Below are 22,931 nucleotides of genomic sequence, written 5' to 3'. Positions count from 1 at the left end.
AATAAAAAAAAAAACAAACAAACAAATAAAAAAATAATTAAAAAACAACAATATGACGCGTGTTATCTAAAAAAGATTATATAACAAAAAAAAAATGATTAAATAATCTAATTAATAATTATTAATGAAATAGATCACAAAGTATAATACTGTTTCGTTCAGACGACATTGATTCGCGAATTAAACGAGTCGTCCTTAAAAATTGACTTTGCTATAGCTAATTACGGTTACATATTACTATAATCCTGATATTTTTTAAGGTGCTTCTTTTTTTTCTTTTTCTCCTCCATTCTCCATTATTTCGTCATTCATTTTCTTCGATTGCCACGCTGACCAATAAATAGCTGATTATATTTAGAACCTGAGAAACGCACGAGACGGATAAACGTGATCGGTAAAAGCTTGCTTTTCTATAAGAAGAAGAATTTTTTAATAAGGGCTGGAGGGGAGGTCAAAGGGGAAATAATGCGGCTCGTTAAAATTTGTAAAAGCGAGAATGCCAAATCTAGAATTTGATAGGTTTCTTCTTCAATTGATTTTCGCGTTTAGGTTACTACCAGAGGAGTTCGTTGCTTGCTACCTATAAGCATAAAAATCATCAATTAGTATAATCGATTATTTGAAAGATCGAATGTCATTGACAATTGATTTACGAAAAAATCAAAAAAGGACGTTTGAAAATATATAATATTTAAATAGTATATAAGCATTTATGTTTATGTTTTATTTTTTTATAGATGGGTGTGATCTTATTAAAATAAATTGATTATTTTCAAGAATAAAAGAATGTAATAAAGAATAAGAACAAACCCTGCGTTCTTGATCACTATGACGATCTCCAACAATCGATCCACTTTCCCCAACCCAATTGTAGATCCTTTCCAAGTTACGAGGATGAGAAGATGACGAGTAATCCTCGTAAACTGGTGGTAATGATCTTTTACCAATTTTATCAAGCATCAATCTGTTCGCATCGATTTGTCGTTGATCTTGCATAGCTTTCCTACGAGCTAATTCCAAAAGTATTCTTTCTCTAAGAACATCGAGATTGTTAACGATCGACAACGAACCGATTCTTTTCGTTCTGAGTATCGTCGTCGGACCGGGATCGTTGCTGGAATCGTACATTTCCCTCTGCAAGTAAATCATACAATCGTCAAAAGTAAGTATTATAACAGTAAACCTATCGACACTTTACGTATACCTACGTAAAAAAGAAAATATATATGAAATAAGATCTGTTAGCCAACTTGGGATAAGAAAAAAGAAGAAAATATTTTGCTATATTTGATTTATTTCATTTAGAAATAAATAATGTGTATTCATTGTCTTAACAAATTACAGGTCGCGTGTCATTCGATCTCACATGGTAGGTGGTTTAGCGTTAATATAAAAAAAAAGAAAAAAATAGAAAAGAAAAGAAAAGAAAAAGATCGAATATCAATTTGGAAATAATTCGTCAAAAGTAAGTTCTCGCGAAATCGAAATACGCGCGCATTTCTCTCCTTTTTTTTTTCTTCTTCCTTCTACCACCCCAACAACCCCCATCATCCCCTTCTCCCTTTTTTTATTTTTTCTTTCAATCATGATAATGGCACGCCTTTTATGAGACCTTTCTCATTTGTTGTGAAACCTTTTCTCGCATAGCTAGGAGGAGGAATGATATTGTTCGTTCTTTCGTTTTCATCCCTTTTACGAGCACTTTATTTTGACTTGCCGAAAAAGAAAAGACAAAAAGAAGGACCAAAGAAAAAAGAAAAGAAAAAAGGGTGAATGGGTGAGAGATAGAACACAAACTAAAGAAACAAACGAACAAAATTGATGAAAAAGAAAAATTTCTTCGAGTTACCGATCGAGTATTTCCTTCTCTCTTTTATACTAATCTGTCCTTTTTTTTATCTTTATCTTTCTCAAACTAACACCTCTCTCTCTCTCTACCTTTCATAATATCTTTTTCGTATCAAAAGTTAACCCACAGAGGGTAGCTTTATTAACTCTTTTAAACTATAATCCGATTTTGTATTCTTTTATCGTTTAAAATTAAAATTACAATCTGATGATTTCCGGTGAGATCACAATCGTCAATTATTTTTCTTAACTTCAATTTACACGGTAGAAAGATTTTAATATGCGTCTATTTCTTATTATCTTCTTTGCGTTTTTTACCTACAAACATATTTTTTCTTTCTTTTTAATCTTCAGAGGGATGATACAGGAATGCGAGTTTAAAAATAAACAAATGTTGCAGTAATTTGAAAGAAAATGCGCGCGGTTCCTTTTCAAAGAGCCGCCTAACTCACGTGCTTTAAATTTTACTTCTACCACTTTCTTATTATACTCGTTTCTTTTTTTTTTTTTTCTTTTGTCATGCCTCTTACACGACGTAAGAGAGAAATTGTTGAGGAAAAATTAGCCCAAATACTTTTTCTTTTAATATTCCAAATCCCTCGAAAAAATTTCTCGCATCGCGATTATTTTATATTTCGAATGTGTTTTTAATGTGTTTTTTAAGGGGTAAATCTTTATTTTAACGTTCAATGGGGAATTGTAATTTTGAATGTAAGATACTTTATGCCATTATTGAAAATGAGAGAGATCTGTAGGTACTCTAAACTTTATAATATTGTTTAAAACCAAGCTATTATTTGCATTGACTGATGCAATACATTTAAATGAAAATGAAAGTAAGAGAGAGAGAGATGGATATAGAAGATAAAGATGAGTTGGCTTGTCGATTGGTCGTTCAATAACACAATTCATAATGTAAACTCGTAAACTCACCTAGACTGTGTTTTATTATAAAGCGAATAGAAATTTATCTAGAAACTATACATATACGTATATATATATTTGCATTTAAAATATATAAATAGACTTTTCATTGTTCCACGTTTGTGCAATGTTACGGCTATTATTTGATATCTCTCTTATCGATCATTTTTATACGAATACTTTAGTAATCAAATTATTTTTATCATAGTAATACAATTTTGTTATCCATACCCTTTATCAATGTTTACGTATATGCAATATTTCTTTATATCTTATCATTATATTATTAAATAATTTTAGCTTAGAATATTTTTTACTCTCTTTCTATTCTATACATATATAATACATTTTTATTTCATTTTTAATTATACTTAAACTCACCTCCAATTCTGGCATTTGTTGATTAATTATATTTCTTATTAATTCTGATTAATTATAATCTTATCATTATATTATTAAATAATTTTGGTTTAGAATATTTTTTACTCTCTTTTCTATTCTATATTTCTATAATACATTTTTTGTTCATTTTTAATTATACTTAAACTCACCTCCAATTCTGGCATTTGTTGATTAATTAACCAAAGTACTTCGGGAAGATCCCCGTTTTCCTTTTGAAGATGTTCAACTGGCGCAGAATGCGTCATAGTAATCAATGCCGATGTTACTAGGATGATAGTTATCGGGATCATCCTTGTACGTTCACGGAATATAGATCGAAAATATTTATCTACAAAGTTTATCTAGAAAAACAAATATAATAATAAAATGTATTATATTAAAAATATATTTAAATCGAGAGAGAACGCACATAAGAGGAGAGAAAATAACGTTGAGAATCAGAGTGGGGAGGTGGGGGGGTGGGGGGTCGTACTATTTCGTATTTTTTTGTTTATTTAAAAGTTACTTTTCGAGGCTCGAAACTTTTCAACTCTTCCTCGTAGATCATCTCTGGAATTATTTATTTATTTATTTATTTATTTATTTGTATCTGTACCTCTTTTTTTATTTCTTTTTTTTTTTTCAGAGTTAGCCCACACTCCTCACTCCTGTCCTCTTTGAAATGGACTAATCATTTAATCGATAGTACGAGTATAGTCTTTATAGTTCTTTTAATTGCTATACAGTCATTCTTTTATTTTAGATCCGTACTTTGTTTGTAATCATAATTAGTAGCGGAAAGGGAATGATTAAAAAGAGAGAATGGTTTTGAAATTAAATGGCAGACTGGCGTGCGAAGATATCAAATAAATAATGGCAACGTAAAGAGCTTCTTTTATTTATTTATTTTCTTTTACATTTCCCCCCCCCCTCTCTCTCTCTCTCTCGTTACCTGTCTATTTTAATTTTATCAGACAAGAAAAATGATATTCTTTTAAGAGAAATAATTTAAAAAGAGAATTATTCTTAAACGAAAGGATTTCTAAATTTTTGTTGTTTCTTATCGAATTTTCAAAACCCCCCCCCCCCAAAATCAATTGCATTCTTATCTTCCGTATTATAACTGATACAATCGAACAATCGATAGTTTATTATCGAGAAAAGCCTTTCATCGTAGTGAGGTCGTAGTCAATGAAACGTTATGATCAACGTTGATTTATTTTTCTCAGTGATTTATGTTATTTTTGTCTTTCTTTTTTTTCTTAACTTTTTAATCGAGTCCGATAAATTGAGACAGTGATTCATACCAGACTGATGTACGGAATCTATTCTTAAACTTATATTAATTGACAAGTTTTACATTGTAATTTTGCGTAAGTTATTGTTGTTAAATTATCACACATCGAGATAATGTTAAACGATAACAACCCACCCACCAACATGTTAAAGAAATTTTATAATCGAATGAACTGATAAAATTGATATCGAATGACACTTTGATCGAGATTTGTCGGCTTTTTGTTTTTTTATTACTTTTTTATTTCATGTTTTACAATAATTAAGAGATAACACATTTATATTATTTTGATTTACTTACAGGTTCAACGCGTACTCGATAAAAATTCTGATGCGTTTTATTATTTTTGTTCTTTTTGTTTTACAATAAACGTTCATTTATGCGTACAGCGCTACATTAGATTATTATAATATATAATAATTCGAATTATATATATATATATGATTATTCGAAGGAGGAAGATGCGTCTCCGATGAGATTTCGAAATGAACTAACTAATCGGACTTTGCTGGAGGTCTTATACAAAAATATATTTCTAATGGAAAATTGATGCCACTATCTCACGCGTGTTACGAGAAGATAAGAAAATCGTAGAATCATCGTTAATACGTTTTCATCGATTTATCTATTATTGCAATTGTAAACGAGAATTTTCGTTATTCGGATTAACACGATTTTGCATTTCTAAATGAAACGAAAGAAAAAAAGAAAGAAAACATAAACGATGACACGCATAAAAATAGAAATAGAAATATGTATAAAAATTGATTGATGCAAGTAAAAATATACGAGAATGCATTCGATTCCTACGCAACACATAAAACATATACAAATTTGTAATCACATATGTATGAGGATAAGCAAACGTGTCGTATTATATTATCGTTGCTACTTGATAATTAAACGAAATTCGTTCTCTATGCAAATCAAACTACTTTTTACAACATTTTTTCCCAAAGATGGGAAGTGTCTTTTGCGTCAATTAAATTCTTAGCAATGCCTTTCAGTGGATTCTCGTGGATTATGGAAATGAACTCTCTCGAACCGATTATTATACTAACTCCATCCGCACTTAGGATTATTTCCACGATTTTCATTTCGTTTCTCGACTTAATCGCGATGTATTATTATCAACGAAATTTTTGCCAATGGATGAAACATGGATCCAAAAAAATAAGAACGCGTGTAGGAAGAAACATTCAATTTTACTCGAATAATCAAATTAAATCTAATTAATATTTTTATTCGTGCGAGAAGAATAAGAAGAAAAATAATAAAAAGATCAAAAAGTATAGGAAAAGTTAGAAGAGATTCGAGGAAAGAAGAATAAGAAGAAGAAGAAGAAGGAGGAAAAATATAAAAATATAAAAACAGGTCCCCGGGGTCCTGTATTTTCAATAAATTTTTTTTAAAATGACCACACACTCACTTAGTTGGCAACCAACAAATCCACAATCACTTAGTTGCCAATCCAATATTCTCACCATAATAGCAACGGAAATGAGTTAACCTCATACATGAAATTGCTGATAATATCGTTTGTAATAATTCATATTGAATGCAATTTAATTAATATTAATTATTATTTGTATCCTATTCGATAATCGTTCTTTTGTTGGTACGATGCCGATCTCGTGGTGAATTGTTTTATTAATATTAATAAATAATAACATTTGAAGAAGATCATATATCAGAAAGATTATGCAATTGAAATTTGCAATCCACAATGTTAATTGTATTGCATTGTATTTGTCAATTCTCTATTGATACACTTTTATAAAAGACGACGTTCTATTATAATGTTTATTAATATTGGACGTAAAAAAGATCGATGAAAAGGTTTGATAGATCGATCAATCGTCAATGCACGTGCAGACGCAGCAGTAGATTAATCGTTGTCGAGTCAGACGCAACGGGTGTCAACGTTTAAATGCAACTAGGATCCTTTTTTGCTTTGTTTTTTGGTCATCGGTTCTTCCCTAACATTTTTTTTTATCCTTGGAGTGCGATCAAAATTGTTTCGCGGTTTAAATAACCGAAAGATAAGGAATCGAGAATGATTTAAACGATCTTACGAATCTTTCGTTAACCCATTTATCGTTTGATTCTTTTTTCCTCCAAAGAAAATAAGATTTAATTCATCATCGGCAACGTAGATTTTCAATGTTATTGTTATTTAATAAAAAAAAAACTCTGACAAAAAATTCACTGGTACTCCTCTTTCGGGGGATCTCTGTAGAATATTTTTTAATAGTTTATATTATTAATTATACAACTTCAAATTAAAAATAAATATAGTTATTCAAACATACCGATGGCTTTTAAAAAACCAACCCGCGTCGTCTATGGAGTATTAAAAATAATTTTAAATTAGAAAAATAAATTCATTTATCGGAGTACGCGACTTTAAATTTACGCGGGCACGTAAAGGGTTAAAATAATCGTAGAAGAGGGTCGCGGTTTAAATAATTTGTATTTTATTTTTTTTTCTTTTTTATAAGAATACATCATATTGTATTTTTACGACGACAATATATATAATAGAACTTTGAAAGAGAAGAAAAATAGTCGTGTATCGATAGAGAACATATTGAAATTTGATTATATCGAAAAAGAAGAAAGAAAATACAAGAAAATATGTTAAAAAATGGCACATATATAAATATTAGTTTATACATTGGCGTGTTCCGCGTTTATCGCGACAAAGATCGATGTGCTTTTGATAAAAGTGAGTTGCAACTGGATTGACAAATGAGCTTGTGAAAAGTTTTCATTTAGAGAGAGAGGATGAAGAGTCGTGGGTGAGTAATGGAGATCGTATGGTGGAAATACCGCAAATGCTTCTTTTGGCTTTTTGGAAAAAGATTTGAAAAGAAATGTTGTCACCAAGGAAATGTATCTCGAAAGAGCTGTAAGACGACTGAAATCTATGTCATAAACGGACAAAATATAAGGTAAAAGCCCCCTCGGTTGGCCAGGCCCCCTCTATTGGCCACTTTATGCCACAACAGTGATTATAAATCATATGCTGATGTGCACATGGTGACAGTTTTTAAAAAAAAAAAATTCTAATTTTAAAATATCATTGAAAGTAATTCGGATTATTTTAAAAATATATTTAAAAACGAACAAAAATAAAGTTGTGCAAGACTTCTGTTTTTGGATGGTTTCTTGTTAAGTAAGGTAAGGATACTGTGATTTTTATTAACCTATATATTTCATTTTTGACAATAGCAACCAAAATATTTTTTTTTTCTGCAATTAACATAGCTTAAAATTATTATAAAAATTGAAAATTAAGTGATTTTTAATTATTCTCCATTAAAAATATGGTGGCCAAGCATGGAGACAGTATTATTGCCTCTGTTTTTATCATTAGCCAACTTATGGCTATTCGCTTTGAGGTTATATATATTTGTACATAAAGTATTCAACTAGTTTTTTTAATACTAATGAGTAATTAATTTCTTTCTACACGAGTTTTGAATTATTCAATTTTGATTTATTTAATAAATTAGTTATTAATTAATTATTTATTTTAAATAGGAAACATGGCCAAATGAGGGGACATGCGTGGCCAAAAGAGGGAGAAAGTTGGCTAAAAATAGGGACATTGCAAATCTATGTTTTTTTTAATTTATTATTAAAATATTTATGAATAATTTGTCTTTTCTTTATTTTTATTCAAAGCTGAAAGCTCAAGCTTACAGGTTAAACCATTAGTTTAGATGTAAGTTATTTTATTGAATGAATATAATTTTTCTAAAAAAGAAAACGGCTTAACTGGCCAACCGAGGGGGCTTTTACCTTAAGCCTGCATAATTACAAACATAACCGGTTCGAAATCATACGTGGCATGGTGCGGAAAGAATTTATGGGACAACCTAATACTTCGAAGATCTTCCCCTTCTGTGTTGTTTCCCTCGTTTATCTCAGAATTTCTTGATTCCCCCATGGAATTCGATGATATCGGCAAACAAACTCAACGACGCGTAATAATCTTTTTAGGTTTCTTATGTCACTCAATTTTACGATATACCATGTCTAACAAATAAAATATCTCTAAGAGTTTTGTCAAAGATAATTTTTGGATAAGGGCCGAAGGGTGTTTCTCGTTTCTATCGGATAACGAAACAATTGTTTTTCTTTTGTCCTTTTTTTTATCAGCGAATTTCGAGTAAGACCGCGTTCTTTGTATTTTGGTTTTTATTTCTTTGGGTCCTCCCCTCGAGCTATATTTTACGTTCAATAATTTTTATCATCTGGAGCATGAACGAATAATAAAAAAAGAAACGAAGATAAAAAAAAAATAGAAAAAATATTATATTTAACCGTTATTATTTTGCATTATTTTATAATATTTTAATAAATTAATTATTTTATTATTAATTATTTATTTAAAAAATTAATTATTTTTATAAATTTCTCTGCACTTATTCGACAAACAAGGGGGCTATAAAAATTAATACATAAATTTATTTTCTCGCGAGTGGTAGAGTATTTTTAAAAAACAAATCAAATTCGTGTTCGTAAAAAACGATAAAACTGAGAAATTTGAATAGAATCGAAGAAAAAAATAAGACAAATGTAAAGCTTATTAATGCAGGAAACAAATAAACGAATAGAATGAATAATAAGATTTTGTAGATTCGAATTTGACTTCGTTTTCAAGGAAGAAGATGACTCTCAAGCCTGGAGAAATGAAATTCTCATTTATCCGAGAGAAAAGAGTGCGATATCAGATGGATTCACGTTGATCCACGTTTTAACTCTTCGAGAATGCGTGTGTTATCGCGTATAAAAGAGAGAGGGAGAGAAAGAGAGAGGGATGATAGACGAGGAAGAGGAAGAGGAAGAAAATGAAATCCCTTCGTTCGCATTTATGCACGCTCACTGACTTTTTTTTTCTTTTCTCCCACGCTTTAAGCGTGGGACAATAAATTCGGTAAGCTTTGTTAAACGCTTTTAACTTTTAACTGAGAAACTTTATTAATAGACTAGGACATCGGAGAAAAAAAAATAAATGATGATTATTATTATTCTTTCATTAGTACGATTTGACGAATGGGGAAAAAAATGTTTGGCCCTTTTGAAACATTTCTGATGACGAATTTAATACAAAGTGACTTTCGTAGAATATTCTTCAAAATTGGACAAATTATGATTAGTTGGTTCAAAAAAATAATCCCCCATTTAGAGATAAGCAACAACATTGGCGTAGTAAATGACCAAGTGTGCAGAGAAACGTGTTGCAGTTTCACTTTATTATTACGTTACGATTTTTATTCGTTCATTTTGTTTCTTCTGCGATATTATTTGAAAACATTAGAATTGAATTTGCATGACGTGACAGACATAGTAAGAACGAGTCGCCCTAACGGTTCAATGTAGCGTACAAACTTTCATAAAAATGGCGGTGTTTATTCATATTCAAGATGAGCAACGGAATAAAACGCGGGCACTTGTTGGATTCTCGCCGTTTTCCATTCGAAATGATGCAGACGATATCTTCCGATATATAAACGTCAATCTTATGCGTTTATTTCAACTGACTTCCCTCATCAACCGACAACCTGACAATCCTGAAGGGTTCATTTTGTATTATTCTATGGGATCTTCAGAAAAGAGACAATTTTTCGATTATAAATTCTTACGTCATATTAAATTTGCATATTCAAGATCTTCATAATCTTATCTTTATATTATTTCGTCGAAATAATTATTGTTTTTAATTGTTTTGCAAAAAAATTACGAATGTTCTAATTTTAGATTTAAATCGAGATTACGTGGAATTAAACGAACGAATAGTTGTCCGTCAAATGACGCCAATGCTATTAAGCTACGATTTAATATTAAATTACTAATTTAACATATTATCTAACTCATTACATACAACTCTCTACTGTGTTTTAACTTTAATAGGGAATATACTAGAGATAAATAATTCGAAAATAAACCAATTTTTGCAATAAAATCATTCGGATAAAAAAGATGAAACGTAATTTATAACCAAATCGTATGAGCAAGGATTTGCATTAGAAAGAATACACACACACACACAGAGAAGTACTATTGAAAATGCTTTTTCTACGTTCGTTTCTTGAGATTTGGCTTACGAGTTTAAAGCTGAACTCATTTGGCAAGGCCGATCCGACTTTAACTTCAATCTCTCAAGATTTAATTTCGGCGCGTTACTTTACGCCCTCTTTCGTTGTGTTGTTCATTCGCAGCACGTGACTTTATTTCATTTGAACGAAAGAGAGAGATAGAACGTTCTTTTTATTTCTTGCGATAAAAAAATAAAACGCATCTCTTCGTATTTTTTTTACATATATTAGAAAATAATTATTTGTCCGAGATCGATTTTGATTTCGTACAATTTTTATAATTGATAATATTTTATTATCGAATTGTATGACAACTTTTCGATGTTTACGGATGAAAAAAAATTCGCGAAAAAAAAAAGGAAGAAAAAAAAAGCGCGATAACTGGATAAGGGTAGAATATCTTTCACGGTATTTTTTTTTTTCTTCTTTCAACCGCGTTGCTGGTTCGAACGTTTTTAAAAAAACCAGGTCACTTGCGTAGCTTCGCATTAGTGCACGACCTCCACCACTATCCTTCTATATTACCTCTACTACTACTACTACTACTACTACTGGTATATTATTACTATCACGTTTCTTCCGAAATCATGCATCGTAGAGAAGCTCTACCGGGGTAGCTGATGTTATTATACTTGCAAAAGAATGAAATTTCTATCATATCAATCTATCTCTTTCGTTATATCTTCTCACTTTTTTAGTTGCAACAACGCGACACAACGACAACACAACTTATCTAATAATAGATAAAGGATGATACGCGCGCGTAATAAAATTAAATAACAAAAAAAATTATTGGAGATAAAAAAAAAAGTTCGTCACACGATTAAGTTTTAAATTACGAAATTAAATTATACGTAAATATTTGTACGAATCGATGATTACGTGCACGAATCACTGATTACGAAAATGGTTCTGTGTATAAACGATATATCTTTGAATAATTACAATAATGAAGAATCAAATTGGAAAATAAAATGATTTAATTGTATCTCTCTCATTATAGGAAAATAAATTTATAATTGCCCGTATACAAATGATACGATTTTGTTGCTAAGATGATTTTTTTTTTACATTAGCGTTACGTGATGCAGCCACTAATGATCGTATAACGTCTCAATACATGTAAATAGATACGTCGACGAATACATTTACGTGTATCAACGTCTCTGCAGCATTTCAATGACATTCTCTTGCGAATTCAACTCGTTTCCAGTAAAGTTACGCACAGTATACTATATAGACGTGAACGTCATTTCATCGTAATACTTTTCAATGCATTTTTATTCGTAATAAAATTAAATATAATAAAAAGAAAAAAAATATGAAATGCTAAAAAAATAAAATAAAATAAAATAAAATAAAGGATAAAAGGTAGGAGATAAAAAGGGGATGGATTTGAACAAAAATTGAATTAAAAGGAGGATAAAAATTGATGGATAGATAGATAGATAGATAGATAGATGATGGTAACAATGAGAGGATGGGGATGGGAAATACGTTTACAGTGATTTTTGTTCATCCGATAGACCGGAAACACACAATTCCGGATTTCCGGATAGTTTTCACACGGTTTGCGAGAAAAACTCGACAATTTTACGTTCCGGTGGATCTATACAAAATTTATATACCAAAAAAAAAAAATAAAAAAAAGATGATAAAGTGATAAAGTGAACAATGTGAATGATCAGATATCTTCGATTTCAAATTGGTCTTATTGAAATTGATTATTTCATTAGATCCTTATTCGTTTGATATTAAATTATGTTATATTCTATTATTAATATTCATGCAAATGTCATTTACTGTATACGGGGTTTACCACGGACAGGGTATATTTAAATCTAATTAAAAATCGTACTAAACGCGTTACGTTTACCGTTTTGGATATGCATACCCTTTCGTGAATATTTGTTCGCCTTATGATTGTATATATATATACGTTTTACAAGAATGATGATGATAATAAATTGATTATAGTATACAGAGGAGTATTTGATATTAATCGTGGAATATTATTAAAAGGATCTCGAATAATTAACCCGATGCTTTTGCTTTCTATTTCTGCGGTTTTAATTGTTGTTTCTCTGACATATTATTATGCACCGTTCGAAGATGTCATCGTTATTATTGTTATTATTATTGCCAGATGGGACAGAACATGTGATTTTAATTACAAAGATAAATTATACATATTCTTTCTTTAGAAATTAATTTCGTTTTATTCAATGATAAATGAAAGAATATTTTGTCATATTTCTCGAATTTAAGATATTTTTTAAACGATACCATGACAAAATGAAAAACTACTCGACAAATCGAAACACAAGAAAGTTCTAAATCACGTCCGAAGTATCTGCTGTTAGAATGCAAAATGATTTTGAAGTTTAGAATAATGTTTGGTATCGATAAATGCGATTAATGATATTTCTGCAAAAATAAAAATAAAAAGAAATGTTTCTAATAAATTGATTCACGTAGAAAGTTACGAGTGAAAAAATATGTAAGAGATCTCTCTTCCTATTGTTGTTCTCCTTTTTTTTTTTTTAAATATTTTTTTATCAAGCCTGATAAATTATTTTATTATTTAGTAGGTCAAAAAAAAAGGAAAATAAAAAAGAAAAAAAGGGTTAACAAAGTATAATCGTAGCTGCAGTATACCGTTGAAAATCTCCGAGGAGGTACGCACGGTTGAATACCTTTGAAAGCTAAGGAAACGTGTGCCGTCAACAGGTTCTGTTCTTTATGTGCTTAGTTCGATCCTTTGAGAAGGTCCGATGAATCGAACCTTCAATGAATCGTACGATGATAGTTTATATCGGTCAACTTTTATAAAACTCGATCAAATCGATTTAATCTCAATAGATTCAAAATTGAGTATACAATTTTTTTTTCCAAATATTTTTCATTCCTTTTCCTATCCCGTTTTGATTCGATTTTAATAGAAATGAAATTATTTCATTGTATGTAACAATTTATTACGATCGATATTCGACATTTCCCTTATTTTTTTTATCGATTTTAAGCACGTTTACGCAGTTTGTTATTTATCTTCTAATCAATGTTTTTATTTTATTTAATTTTTCTCCGTTTAACGAACTTGCAAATATTATTTTTTCGCTCTTAGTTACACGTATGGATTCAGTCTAAAATCGATACTCTTGAATTGTAGTAAATCTGTCGACATTTTTTTTTCGATTTACCCGAAGACTCGAAATTTTAATTAAATTTTAAAAGGATTTTATTACGTTCGTTTAAACTCGATTATCAAACTTTTTCTTTTTCTTTTTTTCTACGATATCCATTATACACATGTTGATTAACAAATTTTACATGACACGTCGCACGTTACGCGTTCTATTATTTTATTAGTTTCAATTGAATTGAATTTCGGTGACGAGCTATCGTCAAACTCATCCGACAAGTGGAAAAATTGCATACAAAGATATTCGTGATTCGTACGAAAAATTAGAATAAAAATAATTCTATACGAAACTTGTGTAACATTTAACTATTGACAAAGTATATTTTTATTACGAATTATTTTGTCTTCAGTTATTTTTGATCGAATTTTATTATATTTAGAAATTTCTAAGCACATATACACGCGTAAATCTATACTTGTTACGTTTTATTAACTAAATAAAGTGTCACTAAAATGTCACTAGGGAAAAATAAATTCCTCGTGAAAAAGGGATTAAAAATTAATCGTAATAGGAAGAGAGAATAAAATAAAATGCGAAAATACTAAAGATAAATGAGTATGTGAATGGAAAGTAACATAGAAGGGGTTGTAAAACGTTAACGAGAAAAAGTGAGCTGTTGGTCAGATTTGTGGACGTTCCGAAGCAATTCTTTAACATTTTCTTAAGACAAACGATAAACTTTTATCTCGTCGGTTAGAAGGTTAGATGTTTTATCTGCCAAGGGAAAAAGAATTTTCTTTTAAAGGGTAATAAGAGATTTTACGTGTCCTATGAAAGAAAAAGAAAAAAAAGAAAGACTATAATTTATGTTTGTTGCATTATGCTAATTCTTGGAAAAATGCAGTAGCCTGCACATCCTGTCGTACGTACAAGATGTGCAAATAAAAACGTAAGTATTATTAATTGAAACAACGGTAACATCTTTAAAAACTTTAGTACTCACTTTATAGCAATTAAAGAAGCAACGAGTAAATCTTTTAATAATTACAAAATTAATAAGAAAAATTGACTTAACCGTATTGGTTTTGTTCTGAACCATTAATAAGATCACAGAATTATTCTAATCGATCAGATTTATCCGAAAGAAAGTTGCCAGACAAATCGATAAATAAATATATAATTTATTTGAATGAAATTAGGAGAATTTAATGAAACCGATATAAAATTCTAATCCGACGACACTTACCCCAAAAATTGTTGGCAGATAAAACAAATCAAAATAATCACATTTTCAAAATACACACGTACACGCGTAAACACACTTGACGTCCAAGCGGCCGAAATATAGAGAAAAAAATGGATTTAGAAAGAAAAAGAAAGATAGAGAAGTTAGAATAACGCGTTCTTTCTGTCCTCCCGTCGAAGTCTTTCTTTATCGGGATCATGGTCGTTGCATGATGAGACGAAATGTTGCGTCTGGGTTGCGTGAAAAGAAACATAAAACGTGTTCAGAAAGATGAACGACGTCTGATAGCGATTTCAGTTCATTTCTGGCGCCACGGTTCCAATACGATAACATTTTCTATCTTTCTCTTTCTTTCTTTCTTTTGTCGGTGCGCGAACGAACGCACTACTCTCTTTCATTCCTTTTCTTTTTAATTGTTAAATGCTAATTTTACATTTTATCACCGTTTTATCGCCAGCACGGATTCTTTTTCTGTCTCTCCTTGCATCGTAAGACATATTTTGGTATCAAGCAAGGTCGTCCACAGACCACGTGGGAAAAAATAAAATTCTTATATATTACGAGAGACCCGCACCGGTTTACAATTGATGACCAATTAGATTAGGAACAAGGTAATCCGAATTTACAGATTTTTTCATATTTTTTAATCGCGCGGTTTTTCTTTTTTTTTTTACTTCTTCGTTTTACTACCTTTCGTCAAATTTTCCAAACTTTTCCTTTGCAACAATTATTATAATATCTTTCTTTTCACTTCGACTGATCTCATTCTATGGAACATAGTGAGATAAATAAATAAACAAAAAAGAAATATGAATAACAAAATAGTTACATACCCGTAAAAATTGATAAAGTATTTTTCAACGTGAGATTTAATATGTCTTTGAAGTTCGCACGAAAGAATGAAATAAACATTTGTCGGGTAGATACGATTTTTTAAACTTATTAATGCGTGAAAGAAAAAATAAAATAAAGTAATAATAATCTATACGAAAGTAGTATGAGATAAAAAGAGGATGATGATACTTGGAAGATAAAAAAAAATGAAAAATTAGAATTAAAAGAAGGTAGTAAAGGTAAAAAGATTCATTTCGTGAGAGAAAGATGGTACGATGAGATTTTAAAGATAGAAAGAAAGAAAGAGAAAGAGAGAGAAATAGGGATCGAAATTAAAAGACGAAGAAAGATGCAGTCGGACGGTGTGAGAAAGAGGGAGAGAAAATGAGTGTGAATGAGTGAGAGAGGCAATGAGAGATTGAGAGATAGAAAGAGAGAAAATGAATGAGAGAGACAATGGGGAAAATGAAAGAAAGAGAGAAAGTAAGAGAGATTATGAGAGGGAGGGAAAGTATCTGTGTGTGTGTATGTATGAGAGAGAGAGAAAGAGTATATGTAATAGTGAAACTAAAATACTAGTAGATGAATAACTAACAATAACTTTGATTTTGTTATACCGACTTGCATAATAGTTAAGTATAGGCTCATTGTGAAAGGTGGAACAATCGTTCCTGTGTCTACTTATCTTTGACAGATTCGTTCCCGCCTTTGACGATAGAAAATCGATCGACGAACACTCGAAACTCGAGAGAGAGAGAGAGAGAGAGAGGAAAGTTCTATTCTAAAACGTCGATGATGATCGTCTGTATTTGCTCGCATAATACATATACATACCTAATCGACATTCGTCGAGTTTTAAATCTCGAAAGAAATTTCGCGTTAATAGAGCCTTTCATTTCTCCAGAAAACTTTTCCCATACCATTTTTTTCTTCCTCCCTTCCCGCAAATTGTTTCCGTCCAATCTTTCACCTTATTTTCTTCCTTTTCTTCATCTAACTTTTTTTTCCTATCATTTTCCTCGAAATCGAAATGCTCGTTGCGTGAGATTATTTTTTGCAATGTAATTTTAAGATACTTTTAACCGACAATGCGAAATAATTAATTATTTTTATCGTTATACTATTCTTCCTATTATGATTTGTATTGTTTGGAAATATCGAAAAAGATCTAGGATAGTCGTTTGAATACGAATAACTAACCCGAGTCGCGTAACGATGTTTAAGGTACTACGAAAAGGTATGACGTATTTGTATAGGTGCATACCTTTCAATGTAAAATAATCGATTCGATGAAAAGTTGTAGCGAGACGTCACCGGATGAAACAGAACGTAACAGGGATCGTGGGATAAATCACTGCACGATGTATAGAATGTATAAAAGGGACAAACAACAAGAAAGGAAGAAACAAAAAGGGAGAGAAAGCTCCAATATACATAATACTTCCATAGGGAGTCATAATCTTGAGTAGAAAAGTCCCACAAATCCGAATCCAATTGGTTTAGGACGATACGTGCATGATAAACGTTATCTTTTTTTTTTATCCTCTATCTTTTATCTTTTTTTTTTTTCTTTCTATCCTGTTTTCACAAACGATTTTCCTACACTTTACCGTTAACCTAATTAGCATTTTTTCGAAGTTTCTAAATTTTTCAATTAAAAATTGTTTAGCCCGTAACCCTGATTTAATGAACGTATAATTAGGGTTGGAAATGTATGCGATGGGAAAGAGAAAATGTAAATTGTTTTATTGGTGTGTAGGTTGTTGATGATGATGAACAATCCCGATGACAACACTAACCGAGAAGTTTTAAGCGATATGATTACCACGAGCACTCTCTAAAGAAGCCTGCGGGTTTCTGATATAATTCACGATGCTTTAGGGTTAATGCCAGCGTTATTAATACGCTTATGCGAGATGACAACGCATTCATTAACGAAAACATCGAGACGTTGTTTTTTTTTAACTAATTGGATTAAACTTGATATGAATAAATACATTTTCTTTTTTATCTTATTTTTTTTTTTTTTACAAATTAAAGTTATCCGTCTTAAAACACGTAAGTAAGAAAGAGAAAACGAGATGAGGAGAGAGAGAGAGAGAGAAAAACGTTGAGAATCTAATTTTATTATCAAGAAGCGTGTTACGTCAAACGAATAAACGATTTTATGGTTAATTACAATCCCCTATCTTCGCATAATCGACCAAAAGAGGGGTGGAGATTAAGGGGATAGAGGAATCTTGGAGGAACCGATGAAAATTAGATACATAGGTTAGTCACGTTGTCTCATTGATTAGACTAGAATTATTTCAAGAATTCGAGATACGGAGAACTGAGATTAGAAATTCGCGAATAATTGTTATTAATTCGCACGAGTGAGAAAATTTGACTTCAACCGTATTAAAAAAATCCGATTATTTGAGAATCGCACGTGCTCGTATTTTGGATTCTAATCGCGACGAATGATTCACCTAACAATTCTAACGATTAACGAGAAAATTCATCGAACTATTTGAATTTTGATAGATTTTAAAATACATTTTTGGACAAATAAATAATACTCCGATTTGTTCACGGAAATGAACATAAAAAGGATAAGAAGAATAGGATTAAGACACTTTACTCACTTGTCGATGAACGTCCAATTCCCTTTTTTTTAACTTTCCTCGGAAAGTGAAAGAGACCTTCTTTTCTTTCCTTTGTAGTAGCTTTCAGAATAGACCGAGGGGTAAAAGAAGAACCAGATTTTCCAGAATTTCAATTCAAAAGGATTTCCTCAATCCCAATACTCTTTTAAATCCTTTCCTTCTTCTACTTTTTTTTATATTTATTTATTCTTCGATCAACTCTGACACACGTCTTTCGCGTTCTCCACTTCGAACTTTACAGTTCGAAACGGGACGACGAATAATGGATAATATCACCGAAAATTGTTAGATAAAATGAAGATAAAGATAAGTAGGTGTCTTCCCAGATAATAAATAGACGAACGGATTGAGAGAAAAAGAATTGAAAAAAAAAAGATAATGTATCAGCCTTTCGTATTATTTTCTTCGAGTTTTGTCAAAGATTATAAAGTGGGGGGTGAAAGGGGGGCAGCTTTAACAGGTGGCACGTCGCCGGAGTTCCTCACCGTTCGGAGTACTAACGACGTGTAACGTCGACGGCCCTGGGGGAGAGCTTTTATAGTCGGGAAACTCGAGTTGACGCGACACAGCTCTTCTGTCTCTCTCTCTCTCTCTTTTTTTCTCTCTTACTCGTTCACTCTCTCTTTAGAACGCCTATCTTTCGATACACGCCTCGACTATTCTCTCTGTCATTCCCTCTAGGACCTCCCTTGACCCTACAAAACGTCACTTTCACACCTTACCTTACCTTCCGTCTCTCTCTCTTTCTTTTTTTCTCTTACTTTTATTCTGCCTACTTGATATGTACCCATACAGGTCTCTCACTCTCTCTCTCACTTTCTCTCACTTACTCTTATTCTGCCCACTAGATATGTACACATAGATCCCTATCTCTTTCTCTCTCTCTCTCTCACTCTCTCTCTTTTTATCTCACGCCTACTCTTTTGAGATTTTCATTGAGTGACGACAAATTTAGAATCGCATCGTCGACAGATCACCATCATCGTCCCATAGAACTCATTTCGTCGTTACTTCAAGGTACGAAGGGTGATATAGGATAAGTTTGGAAAATACGTTAGGTCAACTTTTTATAGTTTTTTTTAGGGAACCTCCGATTTTCTTCTTTCGTTCTTTTCTTGGCCAGTTCCTATTTTTTTTTTCTTTTTTATTTGATACTAAATCTTCAATATTTCTCATTGACTCGATTTTCATGCTTCGATACATGAATTTTCTCTTTCGAATAATAATATTTTTTTTGCATGAATTGTATTCGTGCTACTGCGATATTACAATATTACGATACACGAATTTCTTTTTTTATTTTACTTTTATTTTTATTTCATTTGAGATAATTAGACGGATTGGATTGCACGTTATTGTGATGTTTTGATATACGAACTATTACCAAGATAAATAATTAATAGCAAAACATATATCTACTCGCTGTAACATCAAAATCATACTCGAAGCTTCGAAGATAAGGAGTTTCCTTCCCTTGGAGAATTCCTACAGGGAAACGTTCAAAGGACGAGCACACTGTGTGCTGGAAGGTTGACCCAGTTGAAGCGGAAGTGACCACCGACCCGTGCCAACTACCGATTAAATGGCCGATTAAATTAAGTCACATCTGTGCTTTGGATCATATGACGATGGGAAGGAAAAATAAAACAAAATAAACTGTCACATCGATCTAATACTTTTATTCACATTCTTGTCTTTTCGTCATCAACGATGATCAATATTTTTATTCGAATCGATAAGGGAATATAAAAATATTCGTAGTTTTATTCAGTCGTTTCTATGCTTCTTTTTTTTATTTTGTTTTTCTTTTTATGGTATTAAACAATTGATTAAAGTCGTTAATTTATGTATACGAGATCTATTATTAATGAATTTTTTTAATTGTACAGTCTAATATGCTTGGATTTAATTTTTTTATTATTTCATTCTTCAATTTTTTTTATTCGGATTCAATTCTAATATCGAGTGTCGCGTAACTTTAGTGTTTTCTCGTAATCATCGGTAGATATTCAATTTTCTATATCTTCCTTATCTCATACGGGTTTCAAGAAACCCATAAGATATAGGGATCGAAATGATTCGTGATGATTTTTGAAATCGAAAGTATCCTAAATAAAAAATATATATGAGAAACATCTTCTGTAAATTATGCCTATATAAATCAATATTTTTATCCTAACTATTAATTAAACATAATCCGATTCGAATACTTGAATAATTTTTGTTGTTTCTTTTAATAATATTAAAGCTAATATTCAAGATAAAATTTACGTATGAAATATATTTTTCTTTTTTTCTAATAAGAAGAAAATAGTTTTATTTTGTTTAAAGCAATTTAATTATTTTGAACATGCTCAGAAGAATCCGAATAAAAAAAACGATGAATTGATTGGCATATTCGTTTTTACTTCGCGCTCGATCATTCGTTTCACAATAAATTGTCGGTGACTTGGTTTTCGTCGGAGTCCATGATGACGTTTATTACGATAAAAGAAACTACGACATCTGTGCGAGCACCGAAATTGCATCCATTTGTGCAATGTTAATCAAAATTGGAAGGAAACGTTCATATTGAAAAACAACGCGTCCCGTGTTCTAGTTATTAAATTAATTTCCACCAGCGTTTGTGGTACGTTGCTCAGAAACGTTGCTGATTAAACACACTTCCTACAGATTAAAAAACCTGTTTACCTGATATTAGATATTTTGTATATTTTACAAATTTCTATCCTATGAATTACCTATTCAAATTTTTTCCTATCTCCCATATAGAACATAAGAATAATATATGATTTTTTCTTTACATATGTTTGCAATTAAATACCGCGTTTGTTAATGATACTATAACCATACGAAAATAAAACTTACTATTACTATTACCAGAAGAAGATAGATCCATCGAGGTTGTAGAGCTGAAACAAATACTAATTAGTTATTTTACTATTACTTATTAAAAGTTATTTTTGATAATAAATTTTATATTTTATATTTATGTGTGTGCCTTCAGAAATGCATTTATATAATACGTATATAATTAAGATACAGTCATTTAAGGAGTTCAAATGGAACAAAATCAAAAAGGTTCGTTGTTAAATCCAACGATGATCACCTAGAACAAAAGAAAACTATATTAATCATAGAATCGAGTCACACAATAGCCTAACATATAAGTGGTCCAATTCACTGATGCACTTTTCATATGAATTCCTTATTTAATTTTATCTAATCTCTATTTATTCTTTGTAAAATAAAATTAAATTTAACCGCGTGATTTTACATTAAAAAATTTAATTATATAAGAAACAGGAAAAGTACAAATATTATAATAAGTTACTAATAAAAAAAATGATAGCTATTAATTATTAAAAAATACTTTAAACTACGTTATGCGCAAAAGAAAAATAAAAATTTAATAAAATACAATCGCATAAAAAAAATAATTTTAAAGACGAAATAAGAAAAAAGAAATGACTGTAATATTTACTGAACGTTAATCAAACTTCAAAATTTAATAATACGAGAATTTTAATATTTTTGACTAACTAACTAAAACTTATGCATCTTTTGGACGAGGAGATGGAATGATCCATCATCTCCAATTACAATTACAAATTAATGACGAGCAAAAAATAATACATAGAATAAAAATGACTAAAGAGCTACATTCGAAAAGTTCGAACTTATTGTCGAATCTTTCGGAAATAACTCAATAGTTCAATAGTAGTTGCCCTCTTCAGCCACAATTAAGTGGGGGCCTCTTCGGCTGTTAGCCTCTTCGGCATTTAGCCTCTTCTTTCTTCATCCCTGAAAACTGCATTGGACATATTTTCTACATGCGACCAAGATAAGATCTTACATACTTTTATTGCAAGTTAACTCGTATTTGTTTGATGATTTTAATTTTCAATTATTAAAAAATTAATGTACATTTTCCGTTAGTTATTCAAGCTCGTGGACCATCAATGAACTTTGAGTTCATTGACATATCCACGAGTTTAATTAAACGAATGTCCAAGCAGATAATTATCGATGACCTATAAACACGTCGCACTTTTAATTTCAACTAATAAAATAGAATTGAAATAAATAATGCAATAAATGTTATGCATTTTCTTGCAAATTTTCATTTCATTCATTCGTTATATTTCTATTGAGAAAATCGCGATTGTGCGAAGTGCTATTATATACTTAAAACTAAGATCAATGGATCAAAGTATTTGCGAATTGTTCGACTCTATCTCGTTCGAGATAGAATCGAAATAGAAATAAATCTTCAAATCGTTGCAATATTCCTTTGAATCCATGATACATAATAGATACAGAAGAGTTACAAAACAAATTTACAAATATGATGCATGGAAAATGAATGGAATAAAAAAAAATTTTTGTAACAATCTGTATAAACGCAGGAGGGCGAAATTTCCACTCCGGAGTGGAAGCAACCGCGTGCCTTTCCTGGATCCTACCTAACTTAAATTAAGGTTTTCACATTCGCTCAAAGAA

The 22,931-nt window shown here is 30.8% G+C and overlaps 1 protein-coding gene across 2 annotated transcripts; it reads right to left on the bottom strand.

Moving 5' to 3' along the window:
- Window positions 1-276: 276 nt before the first annotated feature.
- On the bottom strand, window positions 277-18,951 carry LOC122518087 (diuretic hormone 44). 2 transcript variants are annotated; one of them, XM_043636766.1, is made up of 4 exons: window positions 18,408-18,951; window positions 3,324-3,515; window positions 811-1,134; window positions 277-580 (listed from the first exon to the last, which is right to left on the bottom strand). In XM_043636766.1, the coding sequence occupies exons 2-4, from the start codon at window positions 3,462-3,464 to the stop codon at window positions 554-556; spliced, it is 492 nt and encodes a 163-aa protein (XP_043492701.1). In that variant the 5' UTR covers window positions 3,465-3,515; window positions 18,408-18,951; the 3' UTR covers window positions 277-553. The 2 variants fall into 2 exon arrangements, with proteins under 2 accessions (XP_043492701.1, XP_043492702.1); XM_043636767.1 differs by lacking the exons at window positions 3,324-3,515; window positions 18,408-18,951 and adding an exon at window positions 3,154-3,176.
- Window positions 18,952-22,931: the final 3,980 nt, after the last annotated feature.

The sequence above is a fragment of the Polistes fuscatus genome, unplaced genomic scaffold (genome assembly GCF_010416935.1).
Source record: "Polistes fuscatus isolate 324 unplaced genomic scaffold, CU_Pfus_HIC Scaffold23, whole genome shotgun sequence".
Lineage (NCBI taxonomy): Eukaryota > Metazoa > Arthropoda > Insecta > Hymenoptera > Vespidae > Polistes > Polistes fuscatus.
Note: the sequence above shows the minus strand (reverse complement) of the source record. Positions and strands in the feature narration are given on the sequence as shown.

What these genes read in the sequence shown, in the direction of transcription:
- LOC122518087 (XM_043636766.1), bottom strand. Translation starts at nt 3,464, where the DNA reads ATGATCCCGATAACTATCATCCTAGTAACATCGGCATTGATTACTATG. An exon ending in AACAAATGCCAGAATTGGAG is followed by an intron (nt 1,135 to 3,323) that starts GTGAGTTTAAGT and finishes ATTTACTTGCAG; the next exon opens with AGGGAAATGTACGATTCCAG. An exon ending in ATAGTGATCAAGAACGCAGG is followed by an intron (nt 581 to 810) that starts GTTTGTTCTTAT and finishes TTATGCTTATAG; the next exon opens with GTAGCAAGCAACGAACTCCT.